Here is a 24,192-nt window from a genome sequence, read left to right on the forward strand (position 1 = left end):
CTCTGGTGCTCCAGAAATAGGTGGCCGTGCCTGCAGGCAATGGCAAGAGCACTTCCAGTGACAGCTGGTTCCTGGAGGGGTCTGCAGAGCTGGTGACTCGCGTCTGGAAGGATGAAGCAATGTGCTGGAGTCCCATGAAGGGATACTGCAACACTATAAGCTGCAGGTCTCTGCCAGCAGTCTGACGGATCCAGTCCCAAGCGTAGCTGCTGTCAGGGATGGGCACAGCAGATATGTGGCAGGTAAGCGTGACAGACTCTGAGACCTTCCCTACCGCAGGGCCAGAGGCCTCTACCTGCACCTGAGAAAGGCCACCTGCAACACCGGGAGACGAGTATGAGCAGCCAGGAACAGCTCAAGCCATTGCTTCATCTACTCCACCTCTTCTCTGGCCTTCTACTTGTGATCTCCAGGATCCAGCAGGTGCAAACACATGGGCTCACAACCTCTGGCTCTCGTTATAGTCTCAGATCTGGGAGAGTAGAATAGACTTCCCCTTTCTCCCAGTGAGATCCCAAATGACCCTCGGGATTTCATCTCTTTTGCTTGCTCCTCAGGCAGCAAAAGTCCTTGGCTGGACTGAGTCAATATCAGCCATGCTCAAAAGCAGAGCAGGGCTATTCACACCCCTCACCAGCTGGGCCATCTCTTGGTACCCAAACTATGGGGAAGAGATGGAAACAGGAAAACTTGTTTCCAAAGGGGAAGGAACTTTGGAGTGTGAGAGGAGAAAGGGTTGGCATGATACATGGGAAGATGGCAAAGAGAAGGCTTAGAGCTCATCTGGGGACATAAACAGGTAGCCCATCCCTGTCAGAACCAAACATTTGAAAACTCTATGCTGTTAACCACATGGCTCTCTGAGAACAACCCTGAACATCTGGGGGACTTGCCTCCCTGCCAGCTTTGAGGCCCAGAGCCAAGACCTTGGTGCGAGGTTTGTGTTAAAGCTCTGCTGGATTTCCTGTCTCCGTGGGAACGGCACAGAAGTAGCGGGCAGAGTCCTGAGGGCGCAGGTCCCGCAGGGACAGAGATGACACCGAACGGGAATTGTCCCGGGAGACTGTGGCTCGATGTTTCACTGCTGGGCCATAATTTGTATTGCTCCATGCACTGATGAGGGACACCCACTCGAGACTGCTACCCGGTGCCTGACGGTACCACAGAACGTTGTAACTCCCGAAGGTGAAGCCGGACCCGCGGCAGGAGAGGTGCACGGAGTCCCCGGGCGCTCGCAGCCCTCCGCCCGTCTCCACCAGCCTCAGCTGAGCCCACAGCCCTGCGGACGGAGAGCGCAGGCAGCCGGGCAGGGCGCGCCCACGGCCCGAGGACGTTCACCCGCCGCCCCGGCGACACCCGCCCCGCCACAGCCACAGCCGCCACCCCCCTCTCTCCCGGCAAAGCCCCGCGACCGGGGCAAGGCCCCGCCTGCCCTCCTCGGGGCTCAGCCGCGCCTGCTCCCGGCACTGCGACCCCCACCGCGGAACGAAAGCTTCCCTCTGCCTCTGCCTCTCCCTCTGCATCTGCATCTCCCTGTCCCGCCCCCGCTCCTGCTCTCGCTCCCGCTTCCCCCCCACGCCACCCGATCCCCGCTTCTCCACTAAGGAAGGCGAGCGAGAGGCGACAGCTCGCCCGGCGCGGGAGCAGCCCCAGCCCCGGGCCCAGCCCCGGGCCTCGCTGCCCTCCCCGCCCGCCTCTCACCTGCCGGCCCCGCGGCCAAGGACAAGGCCAGGAGCCACGGCCCCAGCCCGCGCGCCATCACGCCCTGCCGCGCCGGGGCCGGCCGGGGACCAAGGGCCCCCCGGGAGCCGCACAGGAGCCGAGCGGAGCCGCGCTCGGGACCGCTCCTCACCGCCCCGACGCCTCGGACCCTCGCTGGGGCAGCGCCCACGACTCTGCCCGCCCCCAACAGAACACACCCGTCCCGCCCTGCCCGGCCCGGCCCGGCCCCCCGGTGCCGCGGCCCCTTCGGAGAAGGAGAAGGGGAGGGGCGCGGGGCAGGGGCATCGCCAGAGGAGGAGCGCGGCGCCCCGGGAGACCAAGGCTCCTGGCCCGCGGCTCCCAGCGCGCCTCCGCCGCTCTCCCGGAACCCAAAAGCTGAGAGGGGGGTAAAAGGCAACTAGGTGGCATTGTCAGGACACCCTTGGGTGTCTCGTCCTCTTCTTCCTGCCACGACACTGCAAGGTGTGCCTCGGCTCCAGTCTGCTAATGCCCTCTCTGCTGCAGTTGTGCAGCAGTGCCTGCAGTCGTCCTAACCAGAAGTCTTTTCTCTGCAAACGACTTGGTGATCCACCAAACATAAGTTGATCTGAGTGGGCACAGGCTTATATTGGGCTGCACATAGTTCGGGAGCTCCTGCAACACGCTGTGCTGCACATTTCCCTGTCACAGGATGAACTCAGCACCAAATAAATCATAGTGGGAGAGCCTGGAGGTGGCATGCACATGATGTGTGCCCCAGCGCATGTTCCTCCTATCTTTGCTACAGCTCCAGGTGCTGGGTCACTGTTACGGTGCTTCATTAGCTAGCTAATCCAACTGCTGTTACTACTTTGGCTCTCGCTCAGCGTAGAAGGAGAGCTTTAAACTGGACGTGGAGGAAGGGTGAGACACTTGTGTGTCACAGCTCAGGACAGAGATAGCTGACTGATGGCACACAGTAGGAAAAGGCTTTGCTAGACACTGGTAAAACTTGCATACAGTTAGGTGTGTAGGGGAGTCAACACAGCCCCCAGAACTGGGGCATTTGTAGGCCATCTGTAGTGCCTGATCTTCCCACGGCTGCCCTGTTGTCCTGGTTTTTGGCTAGGATAGAGTTAATTTTCACAAGAAGCTGGGAGGGGACACAGCCAGGACAGGTGGCCCAAACTGGCCAAAGGGGTATTCCATACCATATGATGTTGTCCTCATGCTCAGCATAAGAAGGGGGCTAGCCGGGGAGGAGCAGCAGCTCTGGCACAGGCTGAGTGCCCGCTCATGGGGTCAGTAAATTGCATTGTGTAGCACGCAGTATGTGTATACTTTGTTCTAAGTTGTTATTTTCATCTCCCTTTGCTGTCCTAGTAAACTGTCCTTATCCCAACCCTCAAGTTTTACCTTTCTATTCCCATTCTCCTCCCCATCCCAGGGCAGGTCAGGGGGAAGGAGTAAGGGGCTTCATGGCGCTTAACTGCTGTCTGGGGCTAAACCACAACACCTGTTCAGAAGGGAAAGTCCTGAAAAGAAAATCATCATCTCCTGTCTTGGGATTGTGACCATCAGTTCCCCTCATTCATCATGTAGTCCAAACAGTTAAGAATTTCTGTGAGCAGTTCCCTCAGAGCATGGAAATCGTTGCATGAAGTGAGAGGCGCCCTGGAGTGCTAGCTTTGGGAGGGACACCCTGAACCCTCTGGACAGTCTTACTCTTGAAATCATGCTCACAGCTGGTCTGTACACTGGTGGCACAGCAAATTCGCATGTTGACATCTGCAGCTGTCAGACTGCAAGCAGCTGCCTTAGCAGCATTGTCAGTTTGTAGAGCATAGGATGGTGGGATGGCATGGGATGACACAGCCACCCTACACCAAAGTATGCAGCTGTCTCTTATAGAACAAGGATAGTCAACTTTTGAAGGTGATGACTGGCCCAGTGATGATGAAAGGCTGCTGGGCTGCTAGCTGGCTTCTCTGCTTAGGAGGGCGTGCAGGGGTTGTGGGCCATGGGGCAACGAGGACACTCCTGCGATCTTGATCCAAAATTTGAATCATATTATTAAGGACCTTGTCCAAAGGCCTCTTAAACACTGACAGAATTGGGGAGCCAACCAGCCCTCTCTAGGAAGCCTGTTCCAGTGTTTGAGCACCCTCTCAGTAAAGCAAGATCTCCTAATATCTAGTTTGAACCCCCCCTGGGGCAGCTTTGAATCATTCCCACATGTTCTGTCACTGGATCCCAGGGAGAAGAGATCAGCACCTCCCTCTCCACTTCCCCTCCTCAGGAAGCTGCAGAAAGTGATGAGGGTGCTCCTTAGCCTTCTTCTCTCCAAACTAGACAAATGCAGTGCGCTGAGCTGCTCTTTATAGGACACTCCTTCCACCCCTTTCACCACCTTTGTTGACCTCCTCTGGACACATTCAGGGATGTTCACATCCCTTCTAAATGGTGGGACACCGAATGGCACAGAGTACTTAAGGTGAGACCACACAATCATTGAACAGAGCATGACACTCACCTCTTTTGACCCACTGGTTTAATGTTTTTAATGCACTCAGACATGCAGTTTGCCCTCTTGTCTGCCAAGGCACACTGCTGACTTATAGTGAGCCTGCTGTCGACCAGCACCCCCAGAACCCTTTCTGCAGGGCTGCTCTCCAGCCCTTCCTCTCCCAATTTATACTTGTGTTCTGTGTTTTTCTGTCCCAGCTGTAAAATCGGTCATTTGTTCTTCTTAAATTTCATGCCATTGATGATTGCCCAGTGCTCCAATCTATCCAGATGCCTCTGCAGGATTTCTTATCCTTTGAGAGAATCAACAGCACCTCCCAGTTTGGTATTGTCAGCAACTTCCTCATGGTGCATTCCACTCCTGCATCCAGACCACTGATAAAAATATTGAACAGAATTGACCCTGGAATTTTTATTTCATCCCTGTTTCTCAGGTGACCATCTTCATCAAGTGTCAGTCCAAAGTTTTCCTTACACCTTCTCTTGCTATTAACATACTTAAAATACCTGTCTTGTTGTCTGACACAACACTGGCCCATTTCATATCTACTTCAGCTTTGGCCTTTGGTGTCTTCTCCCTGCATATGTGAACCACAGCTCTGTAATCTTCCTGCAAAGCCTTACCTTCCCTCCATAGAATCCTAGAATCATAGAATGGTTTGGGTTGGAAGGGACCTCAAAGATCATCTAGTTCCAACACCCAAGCCAGGGGCAGGGACACCCTCCACTGGACCAGGTTGCTCAAAGCCCCATCCAACCTGGCCTTGAACACTTCCAGGGATGGAGCATCCACAACTTCTCTGGACAGCCTGTTCCAGTGTCTCACCACCCTCATCTAATCTAAATCTAATCTAATCTAAATCTCCCCTCTTTTCGTTTAAACCCATTACACCTTCTCCTATCACTATACTACCTGATTAACTGTCCCTCTCCAACTGTCCTGTAGACCCCCTTTTAGGTACTGGAATGCCGTAATATGGTGTGCCTGCAGCCTTCTTTTCTCCAGGCTGAAGAACCCCAACTCTCTAAGCCTGTCTTCATAGGAGAGGTGCTCCAGCCCTCTGATCATCTTCGTGGCCCTCCTCTAGACTCACTGGAACAGGTCCATGTCTTTCTTGTACTGGGGAACCCAGAACTGGATGCCGTAATCCAGGTGGGGTCTCACCAGAGCAGAGTAGAGGGGCAGAATCACCTCCCTTGACCTGCTGGTCATGCTGGTTTTGATGCAGCCCAGGACATGGTTGGCTTTCTGGGCTGCAAGCGCACGTTGTGGGCTCATAGAATCATAGAATGGTGTGGGTTGGAAGGGACCTTGAAGATCATCTAGTTCCAACCCCCCTGCTGCGGGCAGGGACACCCTCCACTGGACCACGTTGCCTAAAGCCTCATCCAACCTGGTCTTAAACACTTCCAGGGATGGGGCCTCCACAACCTCTCTGGGTAAACTGTGCCAGTACCTCACCACCCTCACAGTAAAGAATTTCTTTCTAACATCTAATCTAAATCGACCCTCCTTCAGCTTAACCCATTACCCCTTGTCCTGTCACTACACTCCCTGATAAACAGTCCCTCACCATCTTTCCTGTAGGCCCCCTTCAGGTACTGGAAAGGAGCAGTTAGGTCTCCCTGGAGCTGCCTTTTCTCCAGGCTGAACAATCCCAACTCTCTCAGCCTGTCCTCATAGGAGAGGCGCTCCATCCCTCTGATCAGCTTCGTGGCCCTCCTCTGGACTCGCTCCAACAGCTCCATGTCTCTCCTGTACTGGGGACCCCAGAGCTGGATGCAGTACTCCAGGTGGGGTCTCGCCAGAGTAGAGTAGAGGGGCAGAAACACCTCCCTCAACCTGCTGGTCACACCTCTTTTGATGCAGCCCAGGACACGGTTGGCTTTCTGGGCTGCAAGCGCACACTGCCAGCTCATGTTGGCAATCAATACCCCCAAGTCCTTCTCCTCGGGGCTGCTTTCAATCCATTTCCCGCCTAGCCTGTAGTCATGCTTGGGATTGCGCCGACCCACGTGCAGGACCTTGCACTTGGCCTTGTTGAACTTCATGCGGTTCACATGGGCGTATCTCTCCAGCCTGCCAAGGTCCCTCTGGATGGAATCCCTTCCCTCCAGCATGTCAACCGCACCACACAGCTTGGTGTCGTCGTCAAACTTGCTGAGGGTGCACTCGATCCCACTGTCCATGTCGCCGACAAAGATGTTGAACAGTGCCGGTCCCAGTGCTGACCCCTGAGGAACACCACTCGTCACTGTTCTCCACTTGGACATCGAGCCATTGATCACAACTCTTTGAGTGCGACCATCCAGCCAATTCCTTATCCACTGAATGGTCCATCCGTCGAAACCATGTCTCTCCAATTTAGAGACAAGGATGTCATGCGGGATATTGTCAAATGCCTTGCACAAGTCCAGGTAGATGACGCCAGCTGCCCTTCCCTCATCCACCAACGCTGGAACCCCATCATAGAAGGCCACCAAGTTTGTCAGGCACGATTTGGCCTTAGTGAAGCCATGTTGGCTGTCACCAATCACCCCCTTATCTTCCATGTGCCTGAGCACAGTCTCCAGGAGGGTCTGCTCCATAATCTTGCCAGGCACGGAGGTGAGACTGACCAGCCTGTAGTTCCCTGGGTCTTCCTTTTTACCCTTCTTAAAAATGGGGGTTATGTTCCCCCTCTTCCAGTCGGCGGGAACTTCGCCAGACTGCCAGGACTTCTCAAATATGATGGCGAGTGGCCTGGCCACTTCACCTGCCAATTCCCTCAAGACCCGCGGATGCAACTCATCAGGTCCCATGGACTTGTGCACCTTCAGGTTCCTAATATATTCTCGAACCTGATCTTCTCCTACAGTGGGCGGTTCTGCATTCTCCCAATCCCTGCCTTCTGTGACCTGGGCAGTGTGGCTCAAGGATTTGCCATTGGAGACTGAGGCAAAGAAGTCGTTGAGTACCTCAGCCTTCTCCATATCCTGGGGAACCAGTTCACCCATTTCATTCCGGAGGGGACCCACATTTTCCCTCGTCCTCCTCTTATCACTGACATACCTATAGAAGCTTTTCTTGTTGTCCTTGACATCCCTGGCTAGACTAATTTCTATCAGGGCTTTGGCTTTCCTAACCTGCTCCCTGGCTGCTCAGACAGTTTCTCTGTATTCCTCCCAGGCTACCTGCCCTCGCTTCCACCCTCTGAAGGCTTCCTTTTTTTGACTTTGCCCAGGAGCTCCTTGTTCATCCACAGGGGCCTCTTGGTGGATTTGCTTGACTTCCTCTTTGTTGGGATGCATTGCTCCTGAGCTTGGAGGTGACCCTTGAATATTAGCCAGCTGTCTTGGGCCCCTCTTCCTTCCAGGGCTTTGTCCCATGGTATTCTACCAAGCAGATCCCTGAAGAGGCCAAAGTCTGCTACCCTGAAGTCCAGGTTAGTGAGCTCGCTGTGCGCCCTCCTCACTGCCCTGAGCATCTTGAACTCCACCATTTCATGGTCACTGCAGCCAAGGCTGCTCTTGAGCTCCACATCCCTTACCAATCCCTCCTTGCTGATGAGAACAAAGTCCAGAATGGCATCTCTCCTCATTGGCTCCTCTGTCACTTGGAGGAGGAAGTTATCATCAACGCGTTGTGTCCATGTGCCCTGCTGTGTTGTCCCTCCAACCAATATTGGGGTGATTGAAGTCCCCCATGAGGACGAGGGCTTGTGAACGTCAGGCTGCTCCTATCTGTCTGTAGAGGGCCTCTTCCACTTGCTCTTCCTGGTCGAGTGGCCTGTAGCAGACCCCTACTGCAATGTCCCCTCCACCTGCACTCCCTTCGGTCCTGATCCATAACCTCTCGGTCGGCTCCTCATCCATCCCCAGATGGAGCTCCAGGCACTCCAGCGGGTCATTGACAGAGACAGCCACATCCCCTCCTCGCCTCCCCTGCCTGTCCTTCCTATAAAGCCCGTATCCTTCCATTCCTACACTCCAGTCATAGGAGCCATCCCACCACATCTCCGTGATGCCAATAAGATCACAGCCCTGCAGGCGTGCGCACGTCTCTAACTCCTCTTGTTTGTTCCCCATGCTACGTGTGTTTGCGTAGAGGCATTTCAGCTGGGCCCCCAGTGAAGCTGACTTCCTGGCTGGAGTGGCTGGAATTCCTTTGATGTACTTCACCAGTCTTTCCCTGTTGGTTCCTATTACCAGAGGAGCCCCTGGCTCATCTCCACTAGACTTCAAGCGTGCTGCAGTGTGTCCAGCACGTCTCCGAGCAACAGGCCGAGGGTCCTGGCTGGCACCTCGTCCCTCCAACCTTGGCCTGTCATCCCACAACTTGTCACAGGTAAGCCTGATATTATCCCCCTCCTCTTTCATGCCTATTTAAAGCTCTGTCCATGAGCCCCGCTAGCTCCTGGGCAAAGACCCTTTCTCCCCTTTGAGAAAGGTGAATCCCATCTGACTTGAGCAAGCCTGGTGCTGTGTAGGCCATCCCATTGTCAAAAAACCCAAGATTGTGGCAGTGACACCAGCCACGGAGCCATATATTATTAATGGACTGGGACCGTCTGTTCCTCCCCATGTTGCTGCCCGCAACTGGAAGGAGGGAGGAAAAAATAACCTGTGCTCCAGATTCCCTCAGTAACCCTCCCAAGACCCTGAAGCCTCTTTTGATTGCTTTTGCACTACCTGTTGCGGCTTCATCACTACCCACATGGAAGAGCAGTAGTGGGTAGCAGTCCGAGGGCTCCACCAGGCTGGGCAGTTTCCTAGTGATGTCCTTAACACGGGTCCCAGGGAGGCAGCAGTCTTCCCCAAGAGGAGGGTCTGCCCTGCATATTGCACCCTCTGTACCCCTCAGAAGGGAGTCGCCTACAACTATAACCTGCCTTTTCTTCCTCGTGGACATGGTCACAATATGAGGCGTGGGCATTTCTGGCCTTGGCAATCCCTCTGGTGTACCTCGACTGGCATCCATGTCCTCCTTTGAGTGGCCTTCCATAGCCAGAGCCTCACACCTGTTGTACAGAGGCACCTGGGAGGGTGAGGTGGGCAAGGAGGAGGTTCGCCTGCCACCCCGAGTGTGGACTTGCTTCCATTCCCTCCTTCCTCTTAAGCTGCAGCCTTCAACCTGGCAGGGGGAGGATACAGGGTCCCCTTCATCTTGGGTTTTGTCTGGTCCCTGTTTCTGGATCAGGGAGGGCAGACCTTGGCTCCACCAGTCTCTCTCTTTCTCACCCTCTCTGATGCTCCTTAACATTTCTACTTCCTCCTGTAGCTCTGCCACCAGGATAAGCAGATCAGCCCCCTGCTCACACCTCACACAGCCATTCTCACTACCCACCATCCAGGCCCAGTGACAGGCTCTGGCACTCCCTGCAGCTTGAGACCTGGGTGGCTGCATGTTTTTGACACAGCTCTGTCTGGACTCCCACATCTAGAGGACAGAGCTCTCTGCCAGGTGGATACCACAGCTCATCTCCTTCCGAGGGGGTGATGACCACCAATGGAACTCACCTCCTGAGCTGGTAGGGGGACTAGGCCCTCCATGCAAAAACTGATGTGCCAACTGCTGCGCCACGTTCTGTGTCAGGTTGCAGATGATACCGAGATCATCCAATTTCTTTTTATTCTTGAGCTCCCTGAGGAGTTCTTTGTACAACCAGCCTCATCTTCTGCCCCGCCTCCTTGACTTTCAAGGCAAGGGGTTTGCCTGCTCCTGGGCTTTTATAAGGTGATTCTTAAAAACTCACCAGCACTCATGGACCCCTAAGCCCTCAAACCAGATTCCCAGGGGACACTGCTAAGAACCTCCCTGATGGCTTAAATTTTGCTCTCATGAAGTCCAGGGTAGCAACTCTGCTGACCTTTTTTCTCCATTACACTCAGAAGTTTAAACTCAGCCATCTCATGATCACTGTGGCCAAGACAAACACCTACCATCAGATCTCCCACAGGTCCTTCTCTATTCACAAACAGCAAATCTAGGAGAGCGTCTTTCCTAGTTGTCTCACTGAATACTTGTGACAAGATGTTATCACAGCATCACAGAATGGTAGTGGTTGGAATGGACCTCTGGAACTCATCTAGGCCAAGCAGGATCACCTACAGCAGGTTGCAGAGGATCATGTCCAGGCGGGTTTTGAATATCTCCAGAGAAGGAGACTCCACAACCTCTCTGGGCAGCCTGTTCAAGTGCTCTGTCACCCTCAAAGTAAAGACGCTTTTCCTCATGTTGAGGTAGAAATTCCTCTGTTCTAGTTACTGCCTGTTGCCCCTTGTTCTGTCACTGGGCACCACTGAAAAGAGTCTAGCCCCATCCTCTTGACAGCCAACCTGTAGATATTTATACATATTGATGACACCCCATCTCAGCCTTCTCTTCTCCAGGCTAAACAGACCCAGCTCTCTCTGCCTTTCCTCATAAGAGAGATGCTCCAGTCCTCTAATCATCCTTGTAGCTCTTTGCTGGACGGGGTTGCAGTGCCCCATGAGCAGAGTGTCCAGTCCAAGAGCAAAGCATTAGGCCCCAAGATGTGGGAGTAGTAGGTCGGTGCCCTGCCTGTCCCCACACTGCAGAGGAGGCAGGCTGGACAGAGGTGCCTAACTCATGGCTAGAAGAGGAAGAGGGCTGTTCCCACCATGTGCTGCAGGAATGGATGGGGAGGTCAGGCCAGAGGCACAGGCCAGAGGCTGCAAGCTGTCAGCACAGCTCCACAGAGCTCCACAGAGCTGTGCAGAGCACAGGGGCATGCTCAGTTCCTGGGGGCAGGGGTGGGGGCCATCACCCCTTCCTTTCACTTACCTATCGTGGGCAACAACCCCACACACATGGCAGTCCACATGGTCAGACCCACTGTCGCCTCCCTCCAGCTTCTCTCTGCCGGCAGAACAGCTCTGCCCACATCTTCCGGGCCTGTGCCTCTCTGCCTGCAGTCAGTCCTAATCCCTCCACATCACTCCCTCTGTCTACAACAACAGTGAAGGCAAGAGGCAGGGGCTGGAGGAGCAGCAGCACTTGATGCTTGCTTGCCAGGAAAACCTCCGTTAGGCAAAAGGTGACGTGTTGCTGTGGGGCCACCCTCGACCTTCCTCTGAAGAAGGACTGCAAGTGTTTCTGCTGGGACTTTGGAGCTGGCCCTGCGGGTGGCACCTTGTCCTCCCAGGAGAACCCACGTCCCTTGCTGCTGCTGAGCTGCTGCTCCTGGATGGCACCACCCGGACCCCAGCTCTGCTTAGACAGGGCATCTCTAGGCAGATGTGTACCTCATCCCGCTTCCTCTACTCTGCCCCAACACCCAACTCGTCCATCATGCTGATGCTTCTCCAGTGGCCACTCCCTGTGTAAGCACCTCCCTGAGCATATATGCGCATGGAGACACAATGAACAACACAACAGAGAGACTATTCATCATGTCCAGGGGAAAGACACTCTTTGGCTCAGCTCCTTGTATTGCATTGCTCTGAGGCGCCCTGAACAACAGGAATGGAGGAAAGCCAGCGTCACTCCAGTCTTCAAAAAGGGCAAGAGGGAGGACCCAGGAAACTACAGGCCAGTCAGCCTTACCTCCATCCCTGCAAAAGGGATAGAACAGCTTATTCTAGGGTTCACCTCTAAGCATGTGGAGGAAAAGAAGTTTATTGGGAGTGGTCAGCATGGATTCAGGGGGTCAGTACTAGGCCCAGTCTTGTCCAACATATTCATCAGTGGCCTGGACAAGGGGACAGAGTGTACCCTCAGCAAATTTGCTATGATACAAACTGGGAGGAGTGGCCGACAGACCAGAAGGCTGTGCTGCCAGTCAGCGAGACCTGGACAGGCTAGAGAGTTGGGCGAAGAGGAACCTAATGAAATTCAACAAAGGCAACTGCAGGGTCCTGCACCACGGGAGGAATAACGCCATGTACCAGTACTGGTTAGGGGTTGACCTGTTGGGAAGCAGTGCTGTGGAGAAGGACCTGGGAGTCCTGGTGGACAACAAGCTCTCCATGAGCCAGCAACGTGCCCTCATGGCCAAGGCCAATGGTATCCTGGGGTGCATTAAGAAGAGTGTGGCCAGCAGGTCGAGGGAGGTTATCCTCTCCCTCTACTCTGCCCTGGTGAGGCCACATCTGGAGTTCTGTCTCCCGTGCTGGGCTCCCCAGATCAAGAAAGACAGGGAACTACTGGAGAGAGACCAGTGAAGGGCTAAAAAAACGATTAGGGGACTGGAGCGTCCCTCTTATGAGGAAAGGTTGGGTCTCTTCAGCCTGGAGAAGACAAGACTGAGTGGAGATCAATGGTTATCTAAAGCGTGGATGTCAAGAGGATGGGGCCAGACTCTTCTCAATGGTGCCCAGAGACAGGACAAGGGGCAACAAGCACAAACTGGTACACAGGAAGTTCCACCTCAATATGAATTTGGTGGTTTAACCTTGGTTGGATGCCAGGTGCCCACCAAAGCCGCTCTATCACTCCACCTCCTCAAGTGGACAGGAAAGAGAAAATATAACGAAAGACTCATGGTTCAAGATAAGGACAAGGAAGCCCCTCAATGGCACAGACTTACAGGGAACTGGAGTTGCAGTCAGTTCATCACACGTTGTCTCTGCTGTTCCTTCCTCCTCAGGGGGAGGACTCCTCACACTCTTCCCCTGCTCCAGTGTGGGGTCCCTCTCACAGGACACCATCTTCCACAAACTTCACTAATGTGATTCCTTCCCATGGGTGTCAGTTCTTCATGAGGGTCAATTCTGGCCCTCAGTGGACACACGGGAGCATACATGCACATGGAACCAAGACTAACAACACAATGAAGAGACTGTTCCTCATGTCAAAATACACTCTTTGTCTCAGCTCCATCTAATGCACTACTTTGGGGCTCCCTGAACAATAGGAGGTTTCCAAACTCAGCTCCAATTTTTAATGTTAAAATTTTACTTCTTCAATGCTCACTGTCCTTCTAGTAGGCAAACATTTTTCCCTGTTGCTTTGTGCCTGCGGCAGAGACTGAGAAAGAAAAAAGAAGCTAATGTCACGTTCATGGCTTTGTGGGTGTTTGTGGGAGACTCTGCTGCTGCTACTGCTGCTGCAGCACCTCTGTGCCTGTTTCCGGGAGAAGCCACACCAGACTATTCCTGAGAAGTCTGCAAAAAACCTTGCTTTGCAGCAACCACAAAACTCCTGGCTGGATTTAAACCCCCTCCTTCCTTTCATGCCCTGGCCCTGCCCATGTGTGAAGCACTGTGCCCTTTTCCAGCGCTCTGGTGCTCCAGAAATAGGTGGCCATGTCTGCAGGCGATGGCAAGAGCACTTCCAGCAACAGCTGGTTCCCGGAGGGGTCTGCAGAGCTGGTAACTCACATCTGGAAGGATATATTCTATTGCCTTCAGTGAAGAAGGTGGACCTTTTTGAAATGTTTCAGCTAAGGGAAGAAGTTTTTCTTTGTACATGACTGCCTTTAACCTAGGAGTAAATGTAGACTTTTTAAGTTGGTTTTTTAATTATTTCTTGATTTGTTTTGTGTTTAATTTACTTTTTTATGCATTGATGTTTTGTTGTTCCAGAAAAGAATCTGCAGTTTACATTTTATTTATAAAGTTATAAGCAGTATTTATTTTATAATTATCATTTGGGGAATGGGAACACATTATAAAAGCTTATTGTAAGAATACTGGAGAACTTTTCATAAAGCAGTACCTTCCCGAAGAGATAAGAGCCTCTTTGATGTGGCTTTAAAAAGGCATCTATTTTTATAAATTAAAAAAAAAAAAAAAAAAAAAAAAAGTGGAGAAACTTTTTACTGGTTCTGGAACAAATATTTTAACTTAAATACTTTGAGAAATCTCTTCATATGACACCTACTGAGCTTTTAAAACTTACCAGGAAATTTGCAATTGTTGGGGAGAATTTAGAAAGATTTATGATGCAGAAATACTTTTGAGATCTTTGTATTAAGAAGTAGAGTCAATGGGACGCACTGTTGATTTCATTTTTGTAATCATCAATGGAGTCTTTGACCATCCTGATTATCAAGTCATAGGTGGCTCACATTAATTTGTGATTTTGAGACAAATGAAAATTTTTAAAAGAGACTATAAGAGCAAGCAGGAAACTTCAAATACTGAGAAACTGAGGAAAAATCTGTTCTTCCTAAAGAATTCCCTTCTGATTGAGCTCATGCTGTTTAGTGATGTACTCGCTATGGTTTCAAGAATTATTTTGTCTTAAGAAAAGAAATTGAGTATGGCTTGCATAATAGCAAATCAGCAGAATTGGCCTCAGTTGCGTATATTTGGAGGTCTTTTGAAAAGTTATAGGCTGACACCTGAGCTTTGTGTAATGAAAATAAGACCTGGAGTTATGAACCTTTTGGCTAATTTTGATTTTAGTTTATTTTTTAAGTTACATTGCAAGTGATGAACTTTAAATGTTTTTGTATGAGTTTTTCTTTATAAATGGCATTAACATTGTTACTTGAGGTCTGATTATTCACTTTAGTTGTCCTGAGGACTTGAATTTACAGTGCATCAGATCTGTTGCTATTTGTAGATAGTCTAGCTTCAGCTGTTTATGATGATGCCACATTTTTATTCATAAGTATGTCTGTGGTAAACTAAATGATTCAAATTGCTGTTTAAAAATTGACGATAATCGTTAAGCTGTTAGAAGGATTACTGCGGGGATACGAAAACTAGCTCACGTCCCTGTCCACACCTGGAAGGGTTGGGAATTTGATCCCTTCTGTTGGCTTCCAGGTGCTCCATGGGTCAAACATGTTTTCTTCTATATGTTATGTACTGTTGCATTGCTATCGTTCCTCCCCTATTTGATTCCATGTTTTGTACAGTTGATTCAACACACTGTTTCCAGTAAGCAACTTCTAGCTGCCTCGCCTCACAATGGATGTTAAATACATCCATGTGATATATCGACTTAAGCCCAAACCTTCAACTGTGAAAATTGTATAGACTACACTTTCTTTTCCACATCTCACTATCTTCTTTTTCTGTCAATACCATGGGCAAAGAAGCAACGATCTTTGAGCCATGGGGTGGATGTGAGGGACCACGTCTTGAGTGGACCGTCTCAAAGCTTGTTCGTAACCCTGAAAGGCTCTTCATGAGACTCCCCATCCAACTGGCTGAGCCCAGGTGCCATGAACAGACCAACAGGGGTCAAAAGAACAGTCATGTCACTTTGGGGGTGTGCCTAGACAGGGGTGACCATCCCAGCCTGTCAAGAGCATGTGCAGGAATGCGGTACGTACCGTTGTCTAGGCAACGACCTCCCGCATAGCCTATAAAAGACTGCTCGGTCAAACGGCAAGGTAGACCCTCACCTCCAGAATACACGAAGACTACGGACCAACGGGACACCACTGGATACATGGTGGTGACTATCTGTCACAACTCTATCCTGACTGGTTGCCAAATTTCCTCCTCTTCTATTGTCTCTTTCCCTTTCCTATCGCTACTTTCTTAATAAATACTTTGTTAAATAAAGTCCTATGGTTAGCGGCATATGACCTCCTTTGTGTCTTAATCTCGCTCTGGGTATAACAACGAATCTTCCTGGGCCCAGGTCTTCCCAGATCAGAACAGCAGCCTGCTCCAGTGTCTCACCAGTCTCTGAGTAAAGAATTTTTTCCTTATATCTAATCTAAATATATCCTCTTTCAGTTTAAACCCATTACCCCTTCTCCTATCACTACACTCCCTGACAAACACTCCCTCTCCAACTCTCCTGTAGACTCACTTTAGGTACTGCAAAAAGATATCCTTGGAGCCTTGTCTTCTCCAGGCTGAACAACCCCAACTCTCTCAGCCTGTGCTCATAGGAGAGGTGCTCCAGCTCTATGATCAGCTTTGTGGCCTTCCTCTGGACGCTGTCCAACAGCTCCATGTCTCTCTTGTACTGGGGCCCCCAAAGCTGGATGCAGTACTCTCAGTGGGGTCTCACCAGAGCGGAGTGTAGGGGCAGGATCACCTCCCTCGACATGCTGGTCACACTAGTTTTGATGCAACCAGGACACAGTTGGTTTTCTGGGCTGCAAGTGCGCATTGCCGGCTCACGCTGAGATTCTCATCCACCAACACCTCCAACCCCTTCTCCTCAGGGCTGCTCTCCATATATTCTCTGCCCAGCCTGTAGTTGGGCTTGGGATTGCCCCGACCCATGTGCAGGACCTTGCACTTGGCCTTGTTGAACTTCACGTGGTTCACACAGGCCGATGTCTCCAGCCTGTCAAGGTCCCTCTGGATGGCATCCTTTCCCTCCAGCATGTTGACTGCACCACACAGCTTGGTGTCGTCAGCAAACTTGTTGAGGGTGCACTCAATCCCACTGTTCATGTCGCCTTCAGGATTCTTAGACATTCTTGCACCAGATCTTCTCCTACAGTGGGTGGTTCTTCATTCTCCCAGTCCCTGCCTTTGCCTTCCATCACCTGGGCAGTGTGGCTCAAGCACTTGCTAGTGAAGACTAAGGCAAAAAAGTCATTGTGTACCTCAGCCTTCTCCATATCCTGGGTAACCAGATCTCCTGTATCATTCCAGAGGGGGCACACATTTTCCCTTGCTTTCTTTTTATCACTGATGTACCTATAGAAACCGGTTGCCTGTGATGACCCTGGCCAGATTTAATTCTACCAAGGCTTTAGATTGCGTAACCAGATCCCTGGCTACTCAGTTTTTCTGTATTCCTCCCAGGCTACCTGCCCTTGCTTCCATTCTCCATAGGCTTCCTTTTTGTGTTTGACTTTGCCCGAGAACTCCTTGTTCATCCAGGCAGGCCTTTGGGTGGTTTTGCTTGATGACTTCTTTGTTGGGATGCATGGCTCCTGAGCTTAGAAGACGTAATCCTTGAATACTAGCTAGCTATCTTGGGCCTCTCGTCCCTCCAGGGATTCGTCCCATGGTACTCTACCAAGCAGATCCCTGAAGAGGCCCAAGTCTGCCTTCTTGAAGTCCAGGATACTGAGCTTGCTGTGTGCCCTCCTCACTGCCCCGAGCATCTTGAACTCCACCATTTAATGGTCACTGCAGCCAAGGCTGTTCTTGAGCTCTACATTCCCCACCAACCCCTCCTTGTTGGTGAAAACAAAGTCCAGAATGGCACTTCTCCTCATTGGTTCCTCTATCACTTGGAGGAAGAAGTTATCATTAATGCATTCCAGGAGCTTCCTGGATTGCTTGTGCCCTGCTCTGTTGTCCCTCCAACAGATATCGGGGTGATAGAAGTCCCCCATGACAACCAGGGCTTGTGAACATCAGGCTGCTCCTATCTGTCTGTAAAGGGCCTCTTCCACTTGCTCTTCCTGGTCGAGTGGCATGTAGCAGACCTCCACTGTAATGTCCCCTCCACCTGCACTCCCTTCGGTCCTGATCCATAACCTCTCGGTCGGCTCCTCATCCATCCCCAGATGGAGCTCCAGGCACTCCAGTGGGTCATTGACAGAGACAGCCACATCCCCTCCTCGCCTGCCCTGCCTGTCCTTCCTAAAGAGCCCGTATCCTTCCATTCCTACACTCCAGTCATAGGAGCCATCCCACCACATCTCCGTGATGCCAATAAGATCACAGCCCTGCAGGCGTGCGCACGTCTCTAACTCCTCTTGTTTGTTCCCCATGCTACGTGTGTTTGCGTAGAGGCATTTCAGCTGGGCCCCCAGTGAAGCTGACTTCCTGGCTGGAGTGGCTGGAATTCCTTTGATGTACTTCACCAGTCTTTCCCTGTTGGTTCCTATTACCAGAGGAGCCCCTGGCTCATCTCCACTAGACTTCAAGCGTGCTGCAGTGTGTCCAGCACGTCTCCGAGCAACAGGCCGAGGGTCCTGGCTGGCACCTCGTCCCTCCAACCTTGGCCTGTCATCCCACAACTTGTCACAGGTAAGCCTGATATTATCCCCCTCCTCCTTCATGCCTAGTTGTGGTGGGTTGACCCTGGCTGAGGGCCAGGTGCCCACCAGAGCCGCTCTATCACTCCCCTCATTCACTAGACAGGGGAGAAAAGGTACAATGGAAAAAAAAAACTTACGGGTCGAGATAAGGACAGGGAGAGATCATTCTCTAATTATCATCACAAGCAAAACAGACCGAACTTAGAGAGGGAATTCATCTTATTTATTACTAAGCAAAACAGAGTAGAGGAATGAGAAATAAAACCAAATCTTAAAAACACCTCCCCCCACCCCTCCCATCTTCCCGGGCTCAACTTCACTCCCGGGTTCAACCTCCGCCCCCCCCCAGCGGCACAGGGGGACGGGGAATGGGGGTTACGGTCAGTTCCTCACGCGGTGTTTCTGCCGCTTCTTCATCCTCAGGGGGAGGACTCATTGTTCCCCCGCTCCAGCGTGGGGTCCCTCTCACGGGAGACAGTCCTTCACGGCCTTCTCCAACGTGAGTCTCCTCCACAGGGTGCAGACCTTCAGGAGCAGACTGCTCCAGCATGGGTCCCCCACGGGGTCACAAGTCCTGTCAGCAAACCTGCTCTGGCGTGGGCTCCTCTCTCCACGGATCCACAGGTCCTGCCAGGAGCTTGCTCCAGCGCGGGCTTCCCACGGAGCCACAGCCTCCTTCAGGTGTCTCCACCTGCTCCGGCGTGGGGTCCTCCACGGGCTGCAGGTGGAATCTCTACACCCCCTCATCCTCCCTCCATGGGCTGCAGGGGGACAGCCTGCTTCACCATGGTCTTCACCACGGGCTGCAGGGGAATCTTGCTCCGGCGCCTGGAGCACCTCCTCCCCCTCCTTCTTCACTGACCTTGGTGTTTGCAGATGTTCTTACATCTTCTCACTCCTCTCTCTGGCTGCAAAAGCTCTCTCTAGCTGTTTTTCTCTTTCTTAAATATGTTATCACAGAGGCGCTGATTGGCTTGGCCTTGGCCAGCGGCGGGTCCGTCTTGGAGCCGGCTGGCATTGGCTCTATCAGACACAGGGGAAGCTTCTAGCAGCTTCTCACAGAAGCCACCCCTGTAGCCCCCCCGCTACCAAAACCTTGCCACACAAAACCAACACACTAGTTTAAAGCTCTCTAAATCCGCCCCGCTAGCTCCTGGGCAAAGACCCTTTCTCCCCTTTGAGAAAGGTGAATCCCATCTGACTTGAGCAAGCCTGGTGCCGTGTAGGCCATCCCATTGTCAAAAAACCCAAAATAGTGGCGGTGACACCACCCACGGAGCCATAATCATCCCAAGACCCTGAAGTCTCTTTTCATCGCTTTTGCACTATACGTTGCAGCTTCATCACCACCTACATGGAAGAGAAGTAGTGGGTAGTAGTCCAAGGGCTGTACCGGGCTGGGCAGTTTCCTAGTGATGTCCTTAACACAGGCCGCAGGGAGGCAGCAGTCTTCCCCAAGAGGAGGGTCTGCCCTGCCTATTAGACCCTCTGTAACCATCAGAAGGGAGTCCCCTACAATTATAACCCGTCTTGGCGATACCTCTGGTGTAGTTTGACTGTCATCCATGTCCTCCTTTGACTGGCCTTCCACAGCCAGAGACTCACACCTGTAAGGAGATTGCCTGCTGCTGTGATTTTATAAGGTGATTCTTAAAAACTCACCAGCACTCATGGACCCCTAAGCCCTCAAACCAGATTCCCAGGGGACACTGCTAAGAACCTCCCTGATGGCTTAAATTTTGCTCTCATGAAGTCCAGGGTAGCAACTCTGCTGACCTTTTTTCTCCATTACACTCAGAAGTTTAAACTCAGCCATCTCATGATCACTGTGGCCAAGACAAACACCTACCATCAGATCTCCCACAGGTCCTTCTCTATTCACAAACAGCAAATCTAGGAGAGCGTCTTTCCTAGTTGTCTCACTGAATACTTGTGACAAGATGTTATCATAGCATCACACAACGGCAGGGGTTGGAAGAGACCTCTGGAGATCATCTAGGCCAAGCCCCCTGCTGAAGCAGGATCACCTACAGCAGGTTGCAGAGGATCATGTCCAGGCGGGTTTTGAGTATCTCCAGAGAAGGAGACTCCACAACCTCTCTGGGCAGCCTGTTCAAGTGCTCTGTCACCCTCAAAGTAAAGACGCTTTTCCTCATGTTGAGGTAGAAATTCCTCTGTTCTAGTTACTGCCTGTTGCCCCTTGTTCTGTCACTGGGCACCACTGAAAAGAGTCTAGCCCCATCCTCTTGACAGCCAACCTGTAGATATTTATACATATTGATGACACCCCATCTCAGCCTTCTCTTCTCCAGGCTAAACAGACCCAGCTCTCTCTGCCTTTCCTCATAAGAGAGATGCTCCAGTCCTCTAATCATCCTTGTAGCTCTTTGCTGGACGGGGTTGCAGTGCCCCATGAGCAGAGTGTCCAGTCCAAGAGCAAAGCCTTATGCCCCACGATGTGGGAGTAGCAGGTCGGTGCCCTGCCTGTCCCCACACTGCAGAGGAGGCAGGCTGGACAGAGGTGCCTAACTCATGGCTACAAGAGGAAGAGGGCTGTTCCCACTGTGTGCTGCAGGACTGGGTGGGGAGGTCAGGCCAGAGGCTGCAAGCTGTCAGCACAGCTCCACAGAGCTCCACAGAGCTCTGCAGAGCACAGGGGCATGCTCAGTTCCTGGGGGCAGGGGCAGGGGGCACCACCCCTTCCTTTCACTTACCTATCGTGGGCAACAACCCCACGCACATGACAGTCCACATGGCCAGGCCCACTCCATGTCGCCTCCCTCCAGCTTCTCTCTGCCAGCAAAACAGCTCTGCTCACGTCTTCCCCGCCTGTGCCTCGCTACCTGCAATCCGTCATAGTGCCTCCGTGTCACTCCATCCGTCTATGACAACAGACAAAGCAAGAGGTGGGGGCTGCAGCAGCAGCAGCAGTTGATGCTCACTTGGCAGGAAAACCGCCATTAGCCAAAATGTGACGTGACTGCAAGTGTTTCTGCCAGGACTTTGGAGCTGGCCCTGGGGGTGGCAGCTTGTCCTCCTGGGAAGGCCCACGTCCCTTGCTGCTGCTGAGCTGCTGCTCCTGGATGGCACCACCTGGAGCCCAGCTCTGCTTGAACAGGGCACCCCTAGGCAGATGTACTCCTCACTCTGCTCCCTCCACTCTGACCCAGCACCCAACTCGCTCCCCCGTGCTGACGCTTCTCCAGCTGTCTCTTCCTGTGTAAACCTCTCCTTGACCCGCCAAGGAACAAAGACCTGGTGAGCTCCAGGATACAGTTGGTTCTGAAGCTCTGGGGTAGATGTGCATGCTCAAGACCCACAGCTCATGCCCCAAAACTCATGTGCGCAGGACTCAGCAGGGATCAGGCTCTTGGGGCTGCTCAGCAGAGCAGGGACAATCCTTTCTCTGTGCTTATCCTACACAGCACGAACACAGAGCTCCCCCTAGGACCTTTGTGGCCACAGGATGTGACACCTACTGAGCCCTGACACAGTGTCACCATCTTGACAGGCACCACCATTTTGGGCAGCACTGCCCACTCCACAGTGGCCCTCCACACACTGTCTGAATCCTTCCCTTCCCCTCTCTTTTCACCGGTGCTCCAACATAGCCCCTTGAGGAGACGATCCAGGACAGGGCTTGGAAGGGCAGTTGCAGAGGGCAGATGAACCCATTGAAACTGGAGGCTTGAGGCTGGGAAAAAAAGCAGGGGGATGCAGGGCCGGGGGGATCTATGGTGCCCTGCGTCCCTTGGAGCAACACAACAAAGAGACTATACTCATCTCGTCAAAAGAGTTTTTGACTCAGCTCCTCCTGTTGCACTACTCTGGGGCTCCCTGAACAATAGAAGGTTTCAAAACTCACTTCAACTCTAGATTTCCATGTTCAAGTTGTGCTTCTTCAATGCCCACTGTGCTTCTTCCTATGCAAAACTTTTCCCCTGTCACTTTGTCCTCGCAGCAGAGACTGAGAAGGAAGAAAGAAGGTAACGGCATGTTCAGGGGTTTGTGGGTGCTTGTGGGAGACTCTGCTGCTGCTGCAGTACCTCTGTGCCTGTTTCCAGGTAAAGCCACACCAGACTATTCCTGAGAAGTCTAGGAACAGCCTTGCTTTGCAGCAACCACAAAAGACCCAGCTGAATTTAAACCTCCTCCTTCCTTTTATGCCCTGGCCCTGCCCGTCTCTCAAGCACTGTGCCCTTTTCCAGCTCTCTGGTGATACAGAAATAGGTGGCTGTGTCTGGAGCTGGTGGCGAGAGCACTTCCAGGGACAGCTGGTTCCTGGAGGGGTTTGCAGAGCTGGTGACTCGCATCTGGAAGGATGAAGCAATGTGCTGGAGTCCTGTGAAGGGATACTGCAACACTATATGCTGCAGGTCTCTGCCAGCAGTCTGACGGATCCAGTCCCAAGCATAGCTGCTCTCGGGGATGGGTACACCAGAGATGTGGCAGGTAAGCGTGACAGACTCTGAGACCTTCCCTACTGCGGGCCAGAGGCCTCTGCACTGAGAAAGGCCACCTGCAACCCTGGGAGACAAGTATGAGCAGCCAGGAAGAGCTCAAGCTAGCGCTTCATCTACTCCACCACTTCCCTGGCCTTCTACTTGTGATCTCCAGAATCCAGCAGATGCAAACACAAGGGCTCACAAGCTCTGGCTCCCGTTACAGTCTCAGATCTGGGAGAGTACAACAGACTTCCCCTTTCTCCCAGTGAGATCACAAATGACCCTCTGTACTTCCCATTTCTTCTGCTCCCTCCTCAGACAGCAAAACTCCTGGGCGGGACTGAGTCGACCTGAGCCGTGCCCAAAACCAGAGCACAGGTATTCACAGCCCTCATCAGTTGGGCCATGACTGGGTACACGTACTACTGCGAAACAATAAAAACAGCAAAACTTGTTTCCAAAGGGGAAGGAATTGTGGAGAGGAGAAAGGGTTGGCATGATACATGGGAAGATGGCAAAGGGAAGGCTTAGAGCTCATTTGGGGACATAAACAGGTAGGACATCCCTGTCAGAATCAAACATGTGAAAACTCTATGCTGTTAACCACATGGATCTCTGAGAACAACCCTGAACATCTGGGGGACTCGCCTCCCTGCCAGCTCCCAGGCCCAGAGCCAAGACCTTGGTGTGAGGTTTGTGTTAAAGCTCTGCTGGATTTCCTGTCTCCGTGCGAACGGCACAGAAGTAGCGGGCAGAGTCCTGAGGGTACAGGTCCCGCAGCGACAGAGATGACTCGGAACGGGAATTGTCCCGGGAGACTGTGGCTCGATGTTTCACTGCTGGGCCATAATTTGTAGTACCCGATACCCAGATGAAGGACACCCACTCGAGACTGCTACCCGGTGCCTGACGGTACCACCAAAAATCAGCATTCGCGAAGGTGAAGCCGGATCCGCGGCAGGAGAGGTGCACGGAGTCCCCGGGCGCTCGCAGCCCTCCGCCCGTCTCCACCAGCCTCAGCTGCGCCCACAGCCCTGCGGACGGAGAGCGCAGGCAGCCGGGCAGGGCGCGCCCACGGCCCGAAGACGTTCACCCGCCGCCCCGGCGACACCCGCCCCGCCACAGCCACAGCCGCCACCCCCCTCTCTCCCGGCAAAGCCCCGCGACCGGGGCAAGGTCCCGCCTGCCCTCCTCGGGGCTCAGCCGCGCCCGCTCCCGGACTGCGGCCGTGACCGCAGAACGAAAGCCTCCCTCTGCATCTGCGTCTCCCTCTGCATCTGCCTCTCGCGCTCCCCCCCAAGCCACCCGCTCCCCGCTTCCCCGCTAAGGAAGGCGAGCGACAGGCGACAGCGCGCCCGGCGCGGGAGCAGCCCCAGCCCCGCGCCCAGCCCCGGCCTCGCTGCCCTCCCCGCCCGCTTCTCACCTGCCGGCCCCGCGGCCAAGGACAAGGCCAGGAGCCACGGCCCCAGCCCGCGCGCCATCACGCCCTGCCGCGCCGGGGCCGGCCGGGGACCAAGGGCCCCCCGGCAGCCGCAGAGGAGCCGAGCGGAGCCGCGCTCGGGACCGCTCCTCACCGCCCCGACGCCTCGGCCCCTCGCCGGGGCAGCGCCCACGCCTCTGCCCGCCCACAACAAAAAACAACCGACCCGGCCGGGGCCGGCCCGGCCCCCCGGTGCCGC

General features: G+C 53.1%; 1 protein-coding gene and 2 gene segments (V, D, J or C); all 3 read right to left on the bottom strand.

The window, feature by feature from the left end:
• LOC104638263 (M1-specific T cell receptor alpha chain-like) overlaps nt 1-24,192 on the bottom strand; it is a 487,043-nt gene that overhangs the window by 385,360 nt on the left and 77,491 nt on the right. The window lies entirely within an intron of this gene.
• Nucleotides 874-1,759, bottom strand: LOC142605028 (Ig heavy chain V region 914-like). The segment is given in 2 exon segments: nt 874-1,279; nt 1,702-1,759. Coding segments are annotated over 2 exon segments (393 nt in total).
• LOC142605026 (Ig heavy chain V region C3-like) lies at nt 22,997-23,994 on the bottom strand. The segment is given in 2 exon segments: nt 22,997-23,547; nt 23,937-23,994. Coding segments are annotated over 2 exon segments (393 nt in total).

This window comes from Balearica regulorum, chromosome 24, assembly GCF_011004875.1.
Source record: "Balearica regulorum gibbericeps isolate bBalReg1 chromosome 24, bBalReg1.pri, whole genome shotgun sequence".
In the NCBI taxonomy this organism is placed as follows: Eukaryota; Metazoa; Chordata; class Aves; order Gruiformes; family Gruidae; genus Balearica; species Balearica regulorum.